Source organism: Priapulus caudatus, unplaced genomic scaffold (assembly GCF_000485595.1).
Source record: "Priapulus caudatus unplaced genomic scaffold, Priapulus_caudatus-5.0.1 Scaffold345, whole genome shotgun sequence".
Lineage (NCBI taxonomy): Eukaryota > Metazoa > Priapulida > Priapulimorpha > Priapulimorphida > Priapulidae > Priapulus > Priapulus caudatus.
The window spans coordinates 39,230-58,844 of NW_014577406.1; the positions used below are offsets into that span (position 1 = coordinate 39,230).

The window sequence follows — 19,615 nt, forward strand, 5'->3', positions numbered from 1 at the left end:
GAATTGAAAAAGGGCTCGCTACCGACTACACTACGGCGGCAGTTTAAGAGATGAAAGAATATTCCACGTAGTGATGTGGATCTGTACCGACTGCGCATCTATTGACGAATAGCATTATTTCGAATTTTTGTTATACAAAATTCTTAACTTTTTAAAATTTTTGTCCTCAGGCTAAGAACCATCTCCCAGACGTGGTGATTCTGAATATATCTTCAGTTAGCGCGATTCGAGTGAACAAATGCAAGGGCGAAAAGCGAGGACAAACAAACAGCACACAACACACACCAAGATTTAGCCAAATTATAGTATACGATACGCGTCTGTCACCTCTCGATGGTCTCCCCGCGTAGAGGCACGTAAGCTTGTTTCATGTAACCCATAAGGAAATTAAACTCCGTAGCGGGACGGTTAGAGGCGATGTGATTTCCTGGTGCTCTAACAACGCGGCTCGTGTGAGATAAAGTAGCCTGATTATTGACGGGAGGCTGGCAATGAGCGCATGTTGAAGACATGGTGGGGCGGCTGCATTCATGTAGGCAGCACGAGACCCGGATAGATTCAACATGGGCCGATATAGAAGGTATATATGCTGACTAACCATGTAGGTTGGGGGGAGGGAAGTTGCGATATCGATTGGCACCATTTTGCAAAGTATTCCAGCCAGAGATAGAGAGATAGAATTATTTGCTGCGGTCATTGTATTAGTACGCGGGCAACCCACTCTAACGACCGGACACGACATAGAATGCCGGCCACATAGAAACGGCGGCTGGCGATATACGCGTTTATTACATCTCATGAGGTTATAGCTTATCTATCTATGCTAGACGAAGCTTGGGTGAAGATGGCGTTCTGTATACATATGCGCAGACACACGCGGCGAAGCATTCTTTACACAATCGCGCGCCGTGCGCGGAGAGAGAGAGAGAGAGAGACATGAAGAGAGAGAGAGAGAAGGGAGAGGTAGGAGAGCAGAGAGAGAGAGAGAGAGAGCAGATGAGAGGTGCGTATGTTGTGTGAGAGAGATAGTGCGAGCAGAAGTCGAAAAGAGCGGATCGAGAGAGAGAGAGAGAGAAGAAGACAGAGAGTGTGTGTGTGTGTTGTTCGTGTGTGTGTGTGATCGTGTGGGTGTGTGATGTTTTGTCGTGTGCGTGTGTGTGTGTGATGGATAGTGGGAGAGAGTGAGAAGAGAGCCGATCGAGCGACGAGAGAGAGAAAGAGAGAGAGAGAGAGAAGAGAAGAGAGAGAGAGAAAGAGAGAGAGAGAGAGAGAAGGAGAGACGAGAGTGTGTGTGTGTCGTAGTGTGTGTGTTGGTGGGGATGTGTGTGTGTGTGTGTGTGTGTGTGTGTGTGTGTGTGTGTGTAAGAAAGAGATTAGTGCGAGACGAGTAGAGAATAGAGCAGCCGATCGAGGCGAGAGAGAGAAAAAAAAAGAGAGAGAGAGAGAGAGAGAGGAGCCGCCGACGAGAGCAGAGAGACGAGAGGAGAGACACACTGTGCGACATGTACTATATATGCGCGTGCGCGTGGGTGCCTAGTGTGCCATAAGTGTGCGCGCTAGCTAGCTGTTTATAGCCCACGTGCACATCAGACACCGCACACTTATTAAACGCATTCGATTTTCCAAGTGTTCCCAGTTTTCCGGTTTACTAAAGCAGATTTGTTTCGATCTGTCTGTATTGTATGTAGTGTTAACATATCGCCGTGTGCGCATACATGTAGCATCCGTTTGTGAAGTTATTTAATATACGGAACAAAAGCTAATAGGGAAAAAAAAAAAGAACAGAGAAGAAAGATAGAGGCGCGCGCGAAGGGAAGAGAGGCTCACTCAAGCAGAGATATAGACTGAGACGAACGAGGATAACAGATAGGAGGAGAGAGAAAAAATGAAAGAGAGGAGAGGAGAGAGAGCAGCGCGCGCGCGCGTGCGTGCACGAGAGACGAGGGTATATATATATATATATTATTAATATAATATATATTATATATGTCAACGAGCTAATAACACACACACACACAAAAAAGGTTTAAAAAAAAGTTTAAAAAGAGTAAAAGGTAAGAGGTATCTAATAGCTCTTGATATTATATATATAGTTGAACTGAAGAGAAAGGGTGAACAGATGGTGGTGAGAGAGAGAGAGAGAAAGAGAGAGGAGAGATAGAGAGGGCAGAGAGCGAGAAGAGCAGAGAGCGAGAGAGGGATGGCGTAGATAGAGAGGAGAGAGAGAGAGTGAGAGAGAAGGGGGAGGCGAGAGAAGAGAGAGAGGAGGCGCGAAAGAGAGAGCGCGAGAGAGCAGAGGGCGAAAGGGATAGCGAGAGAGCGCAGTAGAGTGAGAGAGAGAGAGAGAGATAGAGAGAGAGAGAGAGAGAGGCGAAAGAGATAGGCGAGAGAGGCATAGAGAGCGAGTAGAGTGATAGCGAGAACAGAGAGCAGAGAGAGAGAGGAGGAGAGAGAGAGAGAGAGAGAGAGAGAGGAAAGGGGGCTGAAGAAGCGCGAGGAGCAGAGAGCGAGACTAGAGGGACAGCGAGAGAGAAGGAGAGACAAGAGCGAGAGAGGATAGCGGAGAGAGAAAGAAAGAGAGAGAAGAGAGAGAGAGAGAGAAGTAGGAGAGAGAGAGAGAGAAAGAGAGAAGCAAGAATTCACGATCACTGTTAACGCTTCCACGCCATCCTGTCAGTCAGCCGTGACGGCCTGATCGCTTACTTGCTGTGTGGTGCGCAAGTAAGAAACTAGTAGAGATCAATCATCGACATCCGCTCGACGTCCGAATCTGCCTCACGATTACAGCAGCAACGAGCATGTCAGGCGTGTAGAACCGAGTAGCGGCGGTGGTAGGGTGGAGGATCATCTTTACGAGGCATGAGGGAGGGGCGGGGTAGGGGGCGGGGGTAGGGGTGGAGGATGCTGCTTTAGAAGCAAGCGTCAGGCGTGATAGAAAACGAGAAGGCGGCGGGTTGGGTAGAAGAATAGCAATTAGGGCGGGGTAAGGAGCGGGGGTAGGGTGGGGTGAAGAGGAATTATAGCATAGGGGGGAAAAGGACCCGGATAGGGGGTTGCTGTTTGGCACAGCAATGTCGGGTGTAGAAAGCGGGCGAGTCAGCAAGGTTGGGTTAAGAGGATAGAGAAGATAGCTTTAGGGGTGAGGTAGGCGTGGGTATTGTGTGGTCAGGGGTAGGGGCGGGTAAGGAGTGGGGTAGGGGTGGAGGAATAGATAATATAGGTTGAGGGTAGGGGGCGGGGTAGGGTTTGGGTTGTGGGGGGGGGAGTGGGGGATGCTTGCTATTATAGTACTGCATGTCAGAGTGTAGAAACGGCGAGCAGCGGCGGCTGGGTAGGGGATATAGTATACCGCCAGCGGTACCGCGCCCACGCCGTCCGACCTCAGCCCCCCCCGCGCCCCCCCCACCAGAGCTCGCTCCTCGCTCACTATCTCCGCCTCATATCACCGGTGTAGCAACCGAGCAGTGCGGGTGATAGTATGGATATATAATAGAGTTAAGGATCAGGCTATCATGGGGCAGCAAGCAATGACTCGGTGTAGACCGCGAGCAGTGCACAGACGGCGACAGGCGCGAAAGGGTAGGTGTGTAGGTAGAGGACAGGGGGATGCTGCTTTAGCGGGTCAGTCTACGACCGAGGTGTGGAACCCCGTAGCGGCAGTGTAGGAAGAATAGGAGTTGCGTGCTAGGCGGATAGGTAGGAGTGGATACGTCACTGCGATAGGAAGAGACAGGTTGCTGCTCTGGCCTCACCATGTCTATATAGACCCGACAGCAGCGGCGGTGGGCAGAGGATAGGGAGATGTTGCTTTGACGCTTCACGCATCTCTCGAGCGACCTCTCTCTCTCTCTCTCTACTCTACTCTCTCTCTCTCTCTCTCTCTCTCTCTCTCTCTCTCTCTCTCTCTCTCTCTCTCTCTCTCTCTCTCTCTCTCTCTCTCTCTCTCGCGCGCGCGCGCGCGCGCGCGCGCGATTGTGTAAAGATGCTTCGCCGCGTGTGTCTGCATATGTATACAGAACGCCATCTTCACCCAAGCTTCGCTATGCATAGATAGATAGCTATACCTCACGAATTAATATCAACGTCTATACCGCATGCCGGCCGTTTCTAGTGCGCACATAGTCGTTCCGCTTACCCATTGCACAATACAATGCCCGGCAAATAATTCTTCTCTCTATCTCTGGCTGGAATACTTGCAAATGGTGCCAATCGATATCGCAACTTCCCTCCCCCCACCTACATTGTTGATTCAGCATATATACCTTTATATCGGCCATGTTGAATCTATCCGGGTCTCGTGTGCCTACATAATGCAGCCGCCACCACCATGTCAACATGCGCTATTGCCAGCCTTCCCGTCAATAATCAGGGCTAATCTCACCACGAGCCAGCGTTTAGAGCACCAGAGAATCAATCGCTCTAACCGTCGCTACGGAGTTTAATTTCCTATGGGTTACATAAACAACTTACGTGCCTCTACGGGGAGACCACGAACGTGACAGACGCGTATATTGTATAGTTAGTGGTGACGTTTGTTCTGTTGGAGAACCCCATATAGATATTAAATATAACCACCTCCCGATGTACATCTCCTGTCTCCCGTGATTGATTTTTTAAGACTCGCGTCGCGCACCGCGTTGAGTAGGCAGTATCGATTCTCTAGACGGGTTCCGAGTCGTTGTGGTAGATTTATTATACGTAAGAATGACGATTTCGGGCCCGTCTATGTGGTGCCGACGGTTTGAAGTTTGTAATCCGCTTTAGTTTAGTGCATTCACGTTGCGGCATTCATGTTTACCTTCGTGGTTAATTTGTCGTTTATGGCCACTCTAACCGAACAAAAAATCACGAGCGCGGCAGAATGCTTTATGTGACTATATGTGCTTTATAGATCATATTTAGAATCACATATTTTAAACTAGATATAGACTATATATCATCAGGGGTGAATGTTAACAAATCTTTGTCATCATTCACCCCTGATATCATGAAACACTAAACTATAAATAAGGGGGGGGGTACCATACTATAAAATTGCCACTATATCCATCGGTGATTCTGCGAATACTTCTATATACCTATCTCTAATGACAGCGCACCAGCAAGTTCTTTATTAATGTAATACACAGCACTGTCTGCCAAACTATGGTTACCGGTATGTACAATTATTAATGATCAGGCATGCGAGTATGACCTTATTCTTGCGCTTCAAGACTCCCGTCAATGCCTTCAAATAACACTATAGCAGGTTACACACACGTAGGAAAATATGTTACCTGGGCTAATTGTGGCTCATATAGTCACGTAAGCTCGACTGACTTAATTAATCTGTAATCAATCTCTAAATGATTTGGTTTTTACGCGATAATTTACGGCGTGTCATTACCTAAGCTGGCGATCCCTCGGGGTAATCCTATTACCTGGGTCAGTAATCACACTCCTGGTAGCTCTGACTCTATAGCCCTTAGGACTATACCTATAGGTCTTAGCTAAGGCTGAAGGCGCTTTAGTATACCAGCGTTAACTCTGATGCTAACATCGCAATAAATTTAATAATAAATAAATAAATATAATGAATAAATCTATAATTGATCAACACTAAAATTTCGAAATCACGCCAGGTTCTGTACTTGACGATTATATTATCGTCGTTGCTGCACGTTGTCGGGCGTAATATAATGTCTGTCGCATTTTAGATTGGCTTTTCTCTCGCTGAAATATTTAGTAGCTGTGAAGTGCTCTAGCCGCTGCTGATGAAAGTTATCTCAAAATTACGTGACCGTCGTGTAACGTGTAGGCCTCTATTTTCACTGTTGCTTTCGAAATTACGTGTCTGTCGTGTAACGTCTTTCATCTATTGCCATTGTTGCTTCCAATTACGGTTGAAGTGTCCACCTTACCCCCTCGTTCGTAAACCAATAATCGATTTCTCTATAACTCCTCGCTATAATACATTTATTATACGCCCCGCGGGGGAACATTCTATGCAAGTATGTACGTAAGCAGATGTCGAGTTTGAGGGTCCGGAAATATGGTCGCTTTCCCTGGGGAACTTCCCAACACGAAATGAATGCGTAATTATTGATATAGCAGACGCTAATATGATCAGATGCAATTTGGCACGACCATGGCCTCGAGGTCCTCCTAGCAGCCATCTTGGATGCATGCCATATATTATAATCGACGCTAACATACTGCCTTACTAATATAAGTAAAAACTAAGTAAATCATCATAGCAGCCATCATGTATGCATGCCATATAATAAATTCGACGCTAATATATTGTCTTACTAACGTAAGAAACAGAAGAAGACATCGAAACGTAAATAGACACGATAAATAACAATATTATCTTATATATACACAATCTTGTGTGTGTAGCCTTTGCTGCCACGCAGGGCGGTCGTTGGCGCTCTTAAGTATTTAGCGCAATCTGTTAACGGCGAAGAACGTAAATAAATAAATAATTTAAAACAGCAAGCGAAGCCGTACTGAGCCGAGGTAACATGTCGAACTTGAAAAACTCGTGTTTTATGATCGCATCTTGAAATTGCAACCGAGCGCCTGATGTTATGCGCGCGTTCTCAGAGACGCAAACTTTAATAAAGAAAATAGTCTTGGAACGGCTACGAACCGGAAGCGACCAGGAAGAATTTGAAATTTAGTAGACGCGTACTATTAACAGTGGCGGTGCATAAAGCATTTACGTCAGCACGATGTTATTCTCATTCTGAATGACGCGTACGTGTAAAACCTTTCAAATAGAATTGCAAGAGGCGCCCATACGCAACTAATTACGTCGTTTAGGCTAAAATAAGACGTCGAATACTGCATGGCTAGCTAAATGGCACTAGCATATGCATTAGCACTTTTTAACCGCGTGTTTTAAAGGGCGGGCGGTAGGCCTAAGTGAAGCCAAAAATAAACAGTCAGTCAAATTTGACGCGAATAGTCTAGTACTAACACGTCGGTCGATCACCGTATTGGATCAGAAGTAGATAATAGGGAATTCCTAGATCCTAGAATCCCTAATGGGGATTTTCTATTATCTACTTCTGATCGGATGTATTTCACCACAGGGAAATACGGTGCGGTTCTGACACGTTTCGTTTACTAGTTGTTCACTTTGCGCGAACAAAATATCAGGGCCGTAGCCTGCGGAGGGGGGGGGTGGAAGGGCAAGGGGAGCAGCTGCCCCCCTAGATTTTAAAGCAAAAAAGTTCTACTAAAAAAGAATTGTCGTAGTCAGAATGAAGGCTGTACATGTACTCAAAAGTGCCTCAAATACCATCTCCTGCGATCTACATTTTCAAAATTTTCGGGGGGAGGACCCCCAGACACCCCCACCGGTATCTCACCCCTCATTGAAATCATGGATCCGCCACTGCCCCTCTTAGGTATTTGCTCAGCCTACGGCCCTGAATATCATGGGGCAAACTTCACACAGGCAGTGTGTGGAAATAGTAACAACCACCGCATGCGCGCACGTACGCCACAGCAGTATAATATTAATATAATATAATATTTATATAATAATAATATATAATAATAATATATCAATCAAAGAATAAATAATATATAATCTAATATTAATAATAAAATAATGATGGCGTGGTGCAGTGCGTGCGATGGCGTTGGAGCGTGATAGTGCGTACGACGTGCGAGTGGTGCGATGACGTAGCAGTATGACGTGCGTGCGTGCGATATCGCGTAGCGATGATGTGACATGAACGTACGATGCGTGCACGTGCGTGCGAGTGCGTGTGTGTGTGGACGTAGTAGTGTGTAGGCGTGTGCACGTGATCATAGTGATGTGTGATAGAGATTGTAGTATATTCGGCAATAGGTATATTAACCAACATTACATATTAATGTTTTGACAAAAGATTTACTAGTGATAAACATACAATACTACTAACTAACTAAAGCTACTAATACTAAACTAACATACTAACTACTACTATGTACACTAACTACTTACTACTAACTATAAACATAAGCTACTACTACTACTACTACTACTACTACTACTACTACTACAGACTAAACTAACTGACTACTACTATTAATGATACGTACGTAACTCCTACTACTACTACTAGCTACTACTACTACTAGCTACTAACTACTACTACGTACTACCTAACTAGCTACTACTACTAATACTAGCTAATTCGCAATTACTGACTACTACTACTACTACTACTAACTACTACTACTAGCTGACTACTATTACTATACTACTACTACTACTATACTAGTACTGCACACTACTACTGAACTATACTACTAGCTACTACTACTACTACTCATACACCTACCGACATCGTTCCTCGTTAGGCTAAAACCGAGGATTAATTAATTTATAGGATATTCTCTACCTTGTTACTGCTGTTTCGCGTCTCTACGCGAATGTGGATCAACAACATTAATTTTCCTAAACTGAAATGGTAAGCCAGGCCAATCAGACGTGACAAGTCGAGTAAACCACGGCATCTGCCGGTCAGGCATATATACACTGGTCCTATTCAGCACAGCAGTACTTCGCATTCGATTATAGAACACGCATGTAGCTATGAGAGGGAGGAGGGACGTCTTAGGTAAACAGTATCCACGAATCACTCGCCACCTTCTCGCGATGGTGTGGCATGTATGTACGTCGTGTGTATATGGTGCGTGAGGAGTATTTGAGCTCCTGTCTATTTATTTTAGGCAGCTTGCCGCACGACGCGAAGACATAAATAAATACAACATCGCGTGCGTGTCGCACGTTATAGGCCTATCGGTTTACTTACTCCACTCACTGCGGGCTAGGCACACAGATCGATGGTCATATATTCGCTACAGAGAGGTTACTACATGGTGTCATAGAAGTTACTGTGGGCGTGCCATAGTTGCTACAGAAGTTACCACATGATACCATAAAAGTTACTGTGGATTGAACATAGTTGTTATAGACGTCGACTACATAATACCATAGAAGTCTGTATGTACTACAAGTACTACAGATGTTACTACATAGTGCTATAGGAGTTAGTCAGGATGTGCTATAGTTGATACAGAAATTACAAGATAATACTATAGAAGCCTGTTTGAATGTACCATAGTTAATATATAAGATTATTACATGATATATATAAAAGTTAATCTGGATCTGTTATAGCTACTACAAAAGTTACAACGTAGTACAATAATTTCTATTATCTCTGAAATTTCACCAATAGAATACGTGCACTGAATGTACTACTAAGAGGGCGGGGAGGAGGAGAGAGCGGAGTGAGAGCGGCGAATAAGCGCCTCATATGTGCGCTCCGACGAGCCATTCCTGCTGGTAAGTTCTTTTAGCACTTCATGATAGACCCGGCATCATGTCAAAAGTTTGTGTGTGTGTGTGTTGTGTGGTGTGTGTGTGTGTGTGTGTGTGTGGTGTGTGTGTGTGCGCGAGCGCGGCGTGTGTGTTTGTGTGTGGTGTGTGTGTGCGGCGTGCGTGCGTGCCGTGCGTAACGCGTGCGTGCCGTGCGTAGCGTGCGTGTAGTGTGTGTGGTGTGGTGTGTGCGTGCGGTGCGTGCGTGCGTGCGTGCGTGCGTGTGTGTGTGTGAGTGTGTGGTGTGTGTTGTGTGTGTTGTGTTGTGTGTGTGTGTGCTGTGTGTGTGGTGTGTGCGTTGCGTGCTTGCGTGCGTGCGGCGTGCGTGCGTGCCGTGTGTGTGTGGTGTGTGGGTGTGTGTCGCTGTGTGTGTCGTGTGTGTGTGTGGTGCATGTGTGTGAGACGAGAGAGAGATGTGTGTGTGTGTGTGACGTGTGTGTGGTGGTGGTGTGTGTGTGTGTCGTGTGATGTGTGGTGTGGGGTGGTGTGTTAGTGTGTGTGTGTGTTGTGGTGGTGTGTGATGGTGTGTGTGTGTGTGTGTGTGTGTGTGTGTGTGTGTGTGTGTGTGTGTGTGTGTGTGTGGTGTGTGGTGTGTGTGTGTGTGTGTGTGTGTGTGTTGTGTGTGTGGTTGTGTGTGTAGTTGTGTTGGGTGTGTGTGTGTGTGTGTGTGTGTGTGTGTGTGTGCTCTGGGAATCTGATCGCACGCCTGGCCAGCGCAGCCTTCGCGATTAGCATCAAAAGTTAGCATCTAGAATCTAGATGATCGCGTTTCTTCAATTTGCGAATTCTTCTCGTCTCTTTCTCCTTTCTTTCTTGTTTTTTTTCTCGTTTCTTTCTCGTTTCTTCCTCGTTTCTTTCTCAAAACTGTCTCGTTTCTCCAAACTACTCACAGTCGTGAGATGATGAAGCGCATTATTGCGTGAGGGAGGGTGACGATCCTTGCCATAGAATGAGAGACGGAGTGTGAAGACATGTATTTGTATTTGAATTACATGCAATAAAGATTTTATAATAATAATAATAATAATAATAATAATAATAATAATAGTAATAATAAGGTGATACGCCGCCATGCATTCGTGCGGTTGTCCGTGAACAGCGGCGGCGCTGCAGTCTCCGATGCATCCATAATTGATCGAGATTCCCCATCGATGGCAAACTTACTGCAGTGCAGACGGAATGTTAATAAATAGATGCAAATCGACTATATCGCTCTGGAATTACTGTATTAGCAACGAATTTGTGTCCCTGCAGGAAATTTGCATTACTGAATCTGCCAGTAGGCTAATGACAAATCAAAAACAGAGAGCGGCAGCGCTGGGCACTTCCCGTATCGACTTATAACTCTGTTACACTTTCTCTGTAAACCTTCGCTACTCGCCTTTTTCCAGTTAGTCAAATCGTATTTCACGCATGGTCGGCGCCTGGTAAAGCATATATAGCAGGTGCAATACTGTAATGAAGCTAAAGTCATTACGATATAGAGCGACGCACTACTACAACGATGAATTTGTGTTACATATATAGCAGCATGCTGACGCGCAACGTTATAGGTAGCTAGCCCTACCTTCGTAATTAACTACCACAACTGCAAATTAATACAATGCTAAAACAAAAGTTCTGCACGGTCTACATCTGACAAGTTGAATGACAGCCATTAGTCAGTAAAATTCATCTTCTAAAAGTGTTCTTCACGTTAAGTGACGACACAATGAACTAAAACCCGTTGTCAATGAGCAATATAGGATCCGTTTCTTTACCCGTCGTGTGCTACTACAGGCAGCAGTTCCTAAGTAACAGTAGGTATAATTGATGCAGTAAGTACAGGTGACAGTAAGAATGTAACGTGTGGCTGTAGCTGCGTGTAAAAGACGTTCTTTTGGGGAAAGGTACGACTCGATAAATCGACTGCAAATATCTTCACGGCGATTATTCATTATAATATCTATAACATATATTATAAAAAAAATTAATAAAATAAATTTAATAAGTATGCAAATTTAATAAGTATGCAATAAAAATTTAATAAATATAATAACGAATAATTCTCATAACCAATAAATTGTTGAATTCGTAATTAAATCTTTATTTTAAACGTATTCCCAATTTCGCTTCATACGTCTTCAACGTCTACACAATAATGCATGTAAATTCACCGTATAGCGTAATATATAAATGATATATAAAATGTAAATTCTCCTTTCAGATGGATTCGATCGTGATGGAACAGACGACCGAACAAAGTTTCTTCACGCGAGCTCACGACGCAGACGACGGTTCTCTATCTCTTAACAGCTCTCTCATCAGACACAGCTTGCCGAAGGAGCAGGTTCGCTTCTGGGTGTACAAGGTCGGCTACACTAGCGTCATCACTGCCGGCCTGCTCGGTAACTCTCTCAACCTGGCCGTCATGTGGCGCAGCAGTCGCTTGGCGACGCTCTCCTACTTCTTCCTGCGATGGCTCGCCGTCGCCGACTTCTTCGTCGTCGCCGTCATCCTCGTCTTCAATCTCGTCAAGACGAAGGCCGTGCATCGGTCGTACGCCGTCATGTGGTACTACGCGCATCTCAACTTCTTCCTGATGCGCTCGCTCGCCTGCAGCGGCGCCTTCATCGTCACCGCCTTCACGGTGAGTCGCTACGTCAGCATCTGTCATCCGACGCGCTGCAAGAGCGTCGGCGTCGTCACGTCGCGTGGGGTCTACCGGGCGACGACGGCGTCGGCGTTCGTCTTCTCGGCGCTGCTGCACGTGCCGCACCTGTTCGAGACGAGAGTCGTCGCCGTCGTCGGCGACGACGTCGGGCGTCGTAACGATTCAACGATCGTCGAGTACGACTGGGAGTGGAACGACGCCGTGCAGCGACTCGCCTTCTTCTCGCACGTGTACCCGCCCGTGAAGGAAGTGCTTAGCAAGCTCCTCCCCATCGTTCTCGTGCTTGTATTCAACCTGCTCATCATACAGGCGCACGGGCGCTACGTGCGCAAGCGACGGTCGCTTCGCACCGGAAGTTACTCCGAGGTGGTGCCGACGACGACGAAAGCGACGAAAGCGACGACGGCGGCGAGGAGGAGGAGGGCGAGGGAGGAAGGAAGGTTGATGGCGCTTCTGTTGTCTGCGTCCGGCATCTTTTTCGTCTGCACGCTTCCGCAGGCGTTTGTCACCGTGCTACTGCGTGCCTGCCCGAGCCTCTACGAGACGTCGGTCGCCTTCTTCGTCTTCGTGCACGTCGCCAATCTCGTCGAGTCGCTGCACTTTGCGATCAACTTTTACGTGTACAGTCTCGCGAGCGCCGACTTTCGGCAGAGCTTCCGCGAGGTGTTCGCGCCGCCGTGCTGGGCGGATAAGTGGGGGAAGCAGGGCGACGGGCCGCAGAGTGGCGCCTCGTTCGCCGCGTCGGCTCGTCAAACTTCGACGAGAAAGATTCCCGCTGCGTGATCTGCGAGAGGCATACACGCATAAGGGGTGTATGTGCGAGCGTGTGTGCTGTGCGCCCGCGAAGGACACAGCGGGTAGTAGTAATAGCAGTACGAGCGTGTGCGCTGTGTGCATGCATTTGCTCTGTGTATGCGTGTGTGCGCTGTGTGCATGCATTTGCTCTGTGTATGCGCGTGTGCGCTGTGTTCATGCATTTGCTCTATGTACGAGCTTGTACAGACGAACGATGGGTGGGTGGTTCTTCATGTGTGCGGAGAAGACACAGCGGGGGAGGGACCGTGAAGTTTAAACGTGTGCGGCAGATATTTTGTGACTGCTGTGCATTATTGAGAGACTGCCAAGAGAAGACTGCATTTAGAAAATGTGACAACGTATTCCGTGAGCGACCGCGTCGTATACAGTCGTATATGCTTCGTACCTCGTATAGTACAATATATAATATATTATAATATATATAAAAAATATAGACATATATACTGTAAGTACAATATCAGTGATATATAGCTGCTACGTGTCTACTACACGCGCACAGACACGCGCACGCTTACCACACAAAAATACGCACACGCACAGACAAAGGCACGAGAACACATACATGCATGCACAGATAATATAAGACTCACGCACACGCACACGCACACGCGCACCACGCAGGAACACGCACAGGCAAAGACAAAGACACGGGCAAACGCACACGCTAGTGCCACACAGAACACACACACGCGCACACGCACACGCACACGTACACACTATTAGTCACACATCAGACTTCAGATGCGCTAATGTTCTTTAGATGTTGGCGCCCACATCTTGCCTCAGCTGTGATATTGTCACTTTAAATAACGTATCCTACATCAGCTGTGTACCAGTATCCCTAAATATAGATGCCACTGTCATCAGTTCATCATGCAGTCATCAGTTCCGCTAATATCCCTTGAGAGGTCACGCCAACTATACATTAGCATGCAATAACTAGAATGATTACACGACCGTATTAAAATAAACCTATTCCACATCCCCTCAATATCACATCGTTACGGTGTGCCAACAACGCAGACGCGCTGATTGGTGTAGAGACCGCGTGGCGTCATCACCCGCCCGCGAGTTATTCGCTGCTTCACGTCATTGTCGTCGTCATTGCCCAGGGTGCGATGATTGGTCAGTGTCATGTCAAGGCTGCATACGTCACGGGATGTAAACTTTTGCGAAGTCGTGTCTTGGTGCGAGTGCTCTAGCCGGACGAACCGTCTCATGTGACGATTTACTGCCGGAAATTTTAACCTCTTCATTGCATTAATGTTTAAACCACGAGAACGTGTTCGTAAACGAATTGGGAATGAATTCGAGTGCGTGTGTATATATATATATATATATATATATATATATATATATATATATATATATAGGCTATAATTTATTTAAAACTCGGGTGACGACAAATTCAGGTCTTGTTCCGTTTTAACGGAAGCGAATAATATTATTGTCGCGTGTTGCTTATAATGTTATCCCGCCATTACCATGGCGTCCAACCGCGACATGTGAAACTGTGCAAACTATATCGAATTATCACTGACAGACGTATCACGTTAGTTATGTCTCCTGTTAAAAATAAGAGATATTTTTGTTATAACGCCAACACAATAATCAGCAAAATATAATTCAACCACGAAATTTTCCTAGAAAACATCATTTGAACTAGTTTACGTCTATCAAATCCATATCTGTAATGTCTGCATTCTGTGAAAGGAGAACGGAAATTATGCAAATGCGGATCCGTATATAGTCGGTGCCAAGCTCCTTTATTCATCACATGACCGATCTCTCAGAAAACTTATCATCTATCTTTGCGCAATGTCCTCACGAGTGTGTCACTCATCTGTGATTAAATCAGGTATGCGGTTCTATCTCGTGCGCGCCAGAATAAGACATTTCTATAGAAATAGTCGTTTCTAGAATCGAGTGACAATCCACCATCGGGTATCTGGGTCATGCGGACGTGCCATGCCACGTCCTGTTGCCAATAAGAAAGATTACTTGACTCTTCGCGTATTACTTACTGTCAGCAGCTTGTGATATTAGGACCTTTCTAGTAGCTATTCATCTGCGACTAACAAAAACCTCGGGGTAATTATTCTTACATTTGATCGGATTTTGCCGCAACCTGCGCCGACAGAGAGAACATAAACGAAGTATTATATCAATACGTAGTATCGTGTGTTTATGTTGTATCGGGACTGCTATATTGAGTTAAGTTGGGTTGATTGTGCTTTGATTTGACATGAAATCAAACATGCTTTGAGTCAAATTGTTGCTAAAAATTAATTACGTAATCAAAAGGTTTGACTTTGTGACACAATTGTCACATTTCTGTAATCACAAATATTAAGTTGCTGGTTGCTTAATTATGAAATGGAGAACAAAAGGTTTCGTTTTTATCCAAAAGGCATTGAGTTTTATGGCACCCTACGATTTTTAGAGGTGCACAGAGAATCGAGACACGCCACCGAACTCCGCGCAAATCTCCGCACCGCCTTCAAATTAAGCTCCAACCCTCTTTAATCTAAATGGAGACGCTCAACACCACCGCACCGATCGACGTCGCCATGACGACGACAGCGCCACCTAGCGACGTGCTCCCCTGGCAGGCGGTGACGCTGTGGATCTACACGGTCGCCATGTTTGCGGCGTTCGTCGTCGGCGTGCCGGCGAACAGCGCCAACATCGCCGTGCTGTGGCTGAGCCGACGCATGCGCCAGCCGTCGTTCACCTACATCCGCTGGATGGCCGTCGTGGATCTGCTCGTCAACGTCATCGCGTTTACGGGTTACGGTCTAGTGCGCTCGCGGCTCGTGGGTCAGAGCTACGCGGCGCTCTGGTACTACTCGCACCTGTTCTTCTTCACCTTCCGCCTGTTCGTCTGCGCGAGCAACTTCATCCTGCTCGCGCTCACCGTCGACCGCTACCTGCGCGTCTGCCATCCGCTGCGATTCGCGCGCCCCCTATCGGCGCGCGCCACCAGCGCCACGCTGGTCGCCATCTTTGCGTCTTGCTTCGTGCTGTCGCTGCCGCACGCCTACGAGACGACGGTGACGCCGTACGTCGACGCGGCGACCAACGAGACGCTGTACACGTGGAGCTGGAACGAGGAGGTGCGAGACGAAGTGTTCTATCCGCATGTCTATCCGATATTCAAGGAGATCGTCACCAGGTTCGTGCCGATCGCCGTCGTCGTCGTGCTCAACGTTCTCATCATCAGGTAATGAACTGACGTAAGAACTGACGTGAGAACTGACGTGAGAACTGACGCAAGAACTGACGTAACAGCTGATGTAAGAACTGATGTAAGAACTGACGCAAGAACTGACGTAAGAGCTGACGTAAGAACTGACGCAAGAACTGACGTGAGAACTGACGTAAGATCTGACGCAAGCCCTGACGTGAGACCTGACGTAAGAACTGACGTAAGAACTAACGTAAGAACTGACGTAACAGCTGACGCAAGAACTGACGTAACAGCTGACGTAAGAACTGACGTGAGAACTGACGCAACAACTGACGTAAGAGCTGACGTAAGAGCTGACGTAAGAACTGACGTAAGAACTGACGTAAGAACTGACGTAAGAACTGACGTAAGAACTGACGTAAGAACTGACGTGAGAACTGACGTAACAGCTGATGTAAGAACTGACGTGAGAACTGACGTAAGATCTGACGCAAGCACTGACGTGAGAACTGACGTAACAGTGAGAACTGACGTAACAGCTGATGTAAGAACTGACGTGAGAACTGACGTAAGATCTGACGCAAGCACTGACGTGAGAACTGACGTAACAGCTGACGTAAGAACTGGCGTAAGAACTGACGCAAGAACATCGTATGGCGCCTGTATGTCGCTAAACGCTATATTAAAATGAGTGATGGCGCTTTATTTCGATATATTTGCGAGATTATTCTGAAGCCACAAATGCTCTCCCTAACCCTAACACCATAATCATAATGCTAATCTTTATTCTAATCGCTACCTTATCCTTCAGACCAACTCTCACCATAACTCTCACGGTGTAAGAACTGCAAGCGGCGTATGTATTTTGGTTAACGTGCACACTCGTTATACTAAATTAAGGACGCTTTATTTCGTTATTAAACCCCTAACTTTCTCTCTTACTCCCTTACGCTAACACAATAATCATAATCCTAACTCTTCCCCTAATCGTAATGTTATACTTTACGCTAGCCCTTTTTCATACACCACCCTTACCATAACTGCAATCCTAACTTAATCCTAACCCTAAGCGTATCCGTAATCTAACCCCAACCAATGTTATAATTATTTAGTGTAGGAGGTGTGCCGTGAGTGTCATACGCTATCTAAGACGGTTATGCTATTCGCACAAGAACGCCAAAACTATCTTCTTCATAAATGTTACAAACATTCGCGTTAAGCTTCCACTATTGGCGTGTATATGATGTAATCTTGATTCATCGTTGGAACTTCATTGCTGTCATTGCATCAGTTAACTGTCAGTGAATTTTTGGAATACTTGCTGAATGTTTGTGTGAGAACAAATAGAAGCAATCTAAACCTACTAAAGCTATTAAGAAAAGTACTTTGAAAGGAAACTGGACTCATACCAAAACGTCATGCGTTATAAATTATAGATGGCGTGTACAAACAAACCAATTGCTTCCCCGTTTTTGGCATGAGTAATAGATTCTCGGCATTTCCGCATGCACACACTGCGAATACCACAGCGTGAGTTCCTTCATGCGCCCACTATTGACTACACCGTGCGCGGAAGAAGCAATTTAGAAAACATACTCGAGATATATTTCTAATATAAATCCGTATATGTCCGCATTTAATCTCACTTGAAATTTGACGTTTAGAACTCGTACATGTAAGAAGATATCCTGCTGGATGACATCTTATTTGAAGTCTTATTTAGATTCTAGCGATGCCCACTATAGTGTCGACAATGTGTACGAGAAGCAATACAGAATATACTTGAGAAATATTTCTAATGTGAATCCGTATATAAACCGTAACCTCACTTGACATTTGACGTTGAGAACGCGTGCGAAGATTCTCGTAAGAAGATTCCCAACCCGATGACGTTCCAATAAGCGTCTATTCACTCTATAGCGAAATCCTCGCGAACACCGCCACACGATTTTAACCGCATTGAAAAAACAACACATCGCAATATTTTGATTCAGGTCTCACAGGGCGTTTCTAAAGAAGCGCGAAGGACTGTCACCGCGCACGCGCGCAGAAAAGAAGACGATGAGAGAGCAGACGCGCCTGCTGGTACTGCTCGCGTCCGCCTCGGCCGTGTTTCTCGTCTGCACGCTACCGCAGGCGTTCGTCACGATCCTGCTGCGCGCCGACAGCGCCATCTATGGGCGCCGACGCTTCTACGTATTCGTACACGTCGCCAATCTGATCGAGGTGCTCAACTTCATCGCCAACCTGTTCGTGTACAGCATCGCCAGCTCCGACTTCCGCAAGAGCTTCCGGGAAGTGTTCCGCTGCTGCTTCCGGTTGCGGCGATCGGGTTCCTCTACGTCCACGCAGTATTCGGGGGATACGTTGGGAAGAAAGGAGGATTCGACGAGCAAGTCCAGCGTAGAGGCGAAGAGAAAGATGAGCACCGATTCGGCGTTGTAGTATATATAGGGGGTTCGAGGATGATTTTATTATTGAAATAGTTTGTTAGTTGTTCGAACATTCGTTTGTTCGTTCGTTTGTTGAATCGAGTGTTCGTCCGACTGCCCAATCTCTTCTTTTGTGCTCTTTCGCGCACTCGTTCATTCGTTCGTTCGGTCGGTTGGTCGGTTTGTCGGTCGTTTGTTGTATCGTTCGTTCTTTCGTTCGTTCATTCGTTCGTTTGTTAAATCTATCGTTCATTCATTTAAGCGTTCGTTCGATCAGTATCACAGATGATTCCTTACATGATTGAATATATGTGTAAATATGTAAGGTATGTAAAAATCCCAAATCAAGTGGTAATCCTGGCGAATACATATAGCTATATTTTAATGTTAATAAAATGTAAGATATTCCAATTAAAAACCATTTATTTTGACGGTATCTATGTTATCTATGTTATCTATGTATCTATGTATCTATGCACTTATATGTGTTTAAATGAGAAAGCTGTTGCCTCCGTTTAAAAAGCAATAATATTTTTTGCAAAATCTTTCATTCAAAATAGAGAGCATGCAGACATCCTAGATAAGTTCAGAGCAAAAATCTTTCATGCAAACGCTTGACGTTACTATTGCTAAGGCGCCCTAGTATCACCACATCACAATTTTTTACAAAGTCGGATAAAATTGATGACATTTCTGAGCCGTTAGTCGGCGCTAGTGTCGTGAATGGACAGTATAGTCGCAGCACGTGTATCATATACGTATAGGCCCTACATATCATACGTATCATATAATACGTGCTCTGGTATAGTGTACGATGCCCAACTATATATATACATATACATTTCAACTAATTGTTTAAAATAGATAGGGCAGACTAGAGAGAGAGACGAGTAGTTTTCGATGAAAATGCTAAAGCGACCTAGCTTCTCGACTTTCGTATTTTCCCCGCAAAACAGAATGAAATCATGGTGTTTACACTTTTACGACCTTGGGCGGCGCTAGTGTCGCGCTTGGATAGAAGTCACTGATGACAAAAAATGTATATACATATGAATAAATAAACACACACACCGCACGCACGCACGCACGCATGCACGCACGCACGCACATGCACACACACACACACACGCGCGCGCGCAGGCGACAGATATCCACATCCA

At 45.9% G+C, this 19,615-nt stretch overlaps 2 protein-coding genes across 2 annotated transcripts in view; both read left to right on the forward strand.

Annotated features, from left to right (window-relative positions):
- LOC106809341 (probable G-protein coupled receptor AH9.1) overlaps positions 1 to 12,844 on the forward strand; it is a 43,140-nt gene extending 30,296 nt beyond the window's left edge. Inside the window, exon 2 of the mRNA XM_014812403.1 lies at positions 11,571 to 12,844. Within this exon, the coding sequence (XP_014667889.1) occupies positions 11,571 to 12,800 (1,230 nt within the window). The 3' untranslated portion in view covers positions 12,801 to 12,844. The remainder of the gene's footprint in view (positions 1 to 11,570) is intronic.
- Positions 12,845 to 14,989: 2,145 nt separating this feature from the next.
- LOC106809320 (probable G-protein coupled receptor AH9.1) lies at positions 14,990 to 18,871 on the forward strand. The gene is made up of 2 exons (XM_014812362.1): positions 14,990 to 16,056; positions 18,018 to 18,871. The coding sequence occupies exons 1-2, from the start codon at positions 15,365 to 15,367 to the stop codon at positions 18,466 to 18,468; spliced, it is 1,143 nt and encodes a 380-aa protein (XP_014667848.1). The 5' UTR covers positions 14,990 to 15,364; the 3' UTR covers positions 18,469 to 18,871.
- Positions 18,872 to 19,615: the final 744 nt, after the last annotated feature.

Coding starts and splice junctions, on each gene's coding strand:
- LOC106809320 (XM_014812362.1), top strand. CDS start 15,365: ATGGAGACGCTCAACACCACCGCACCGATCGACGTCGCCATGACGACG. Junction 16,057..18,017: donor CTCAACGTTCTCATCATCAG/GTAATGAACTGA, acceptor ATTTTGATTCAG/GTCTCACAGGGCGTTTCTAA.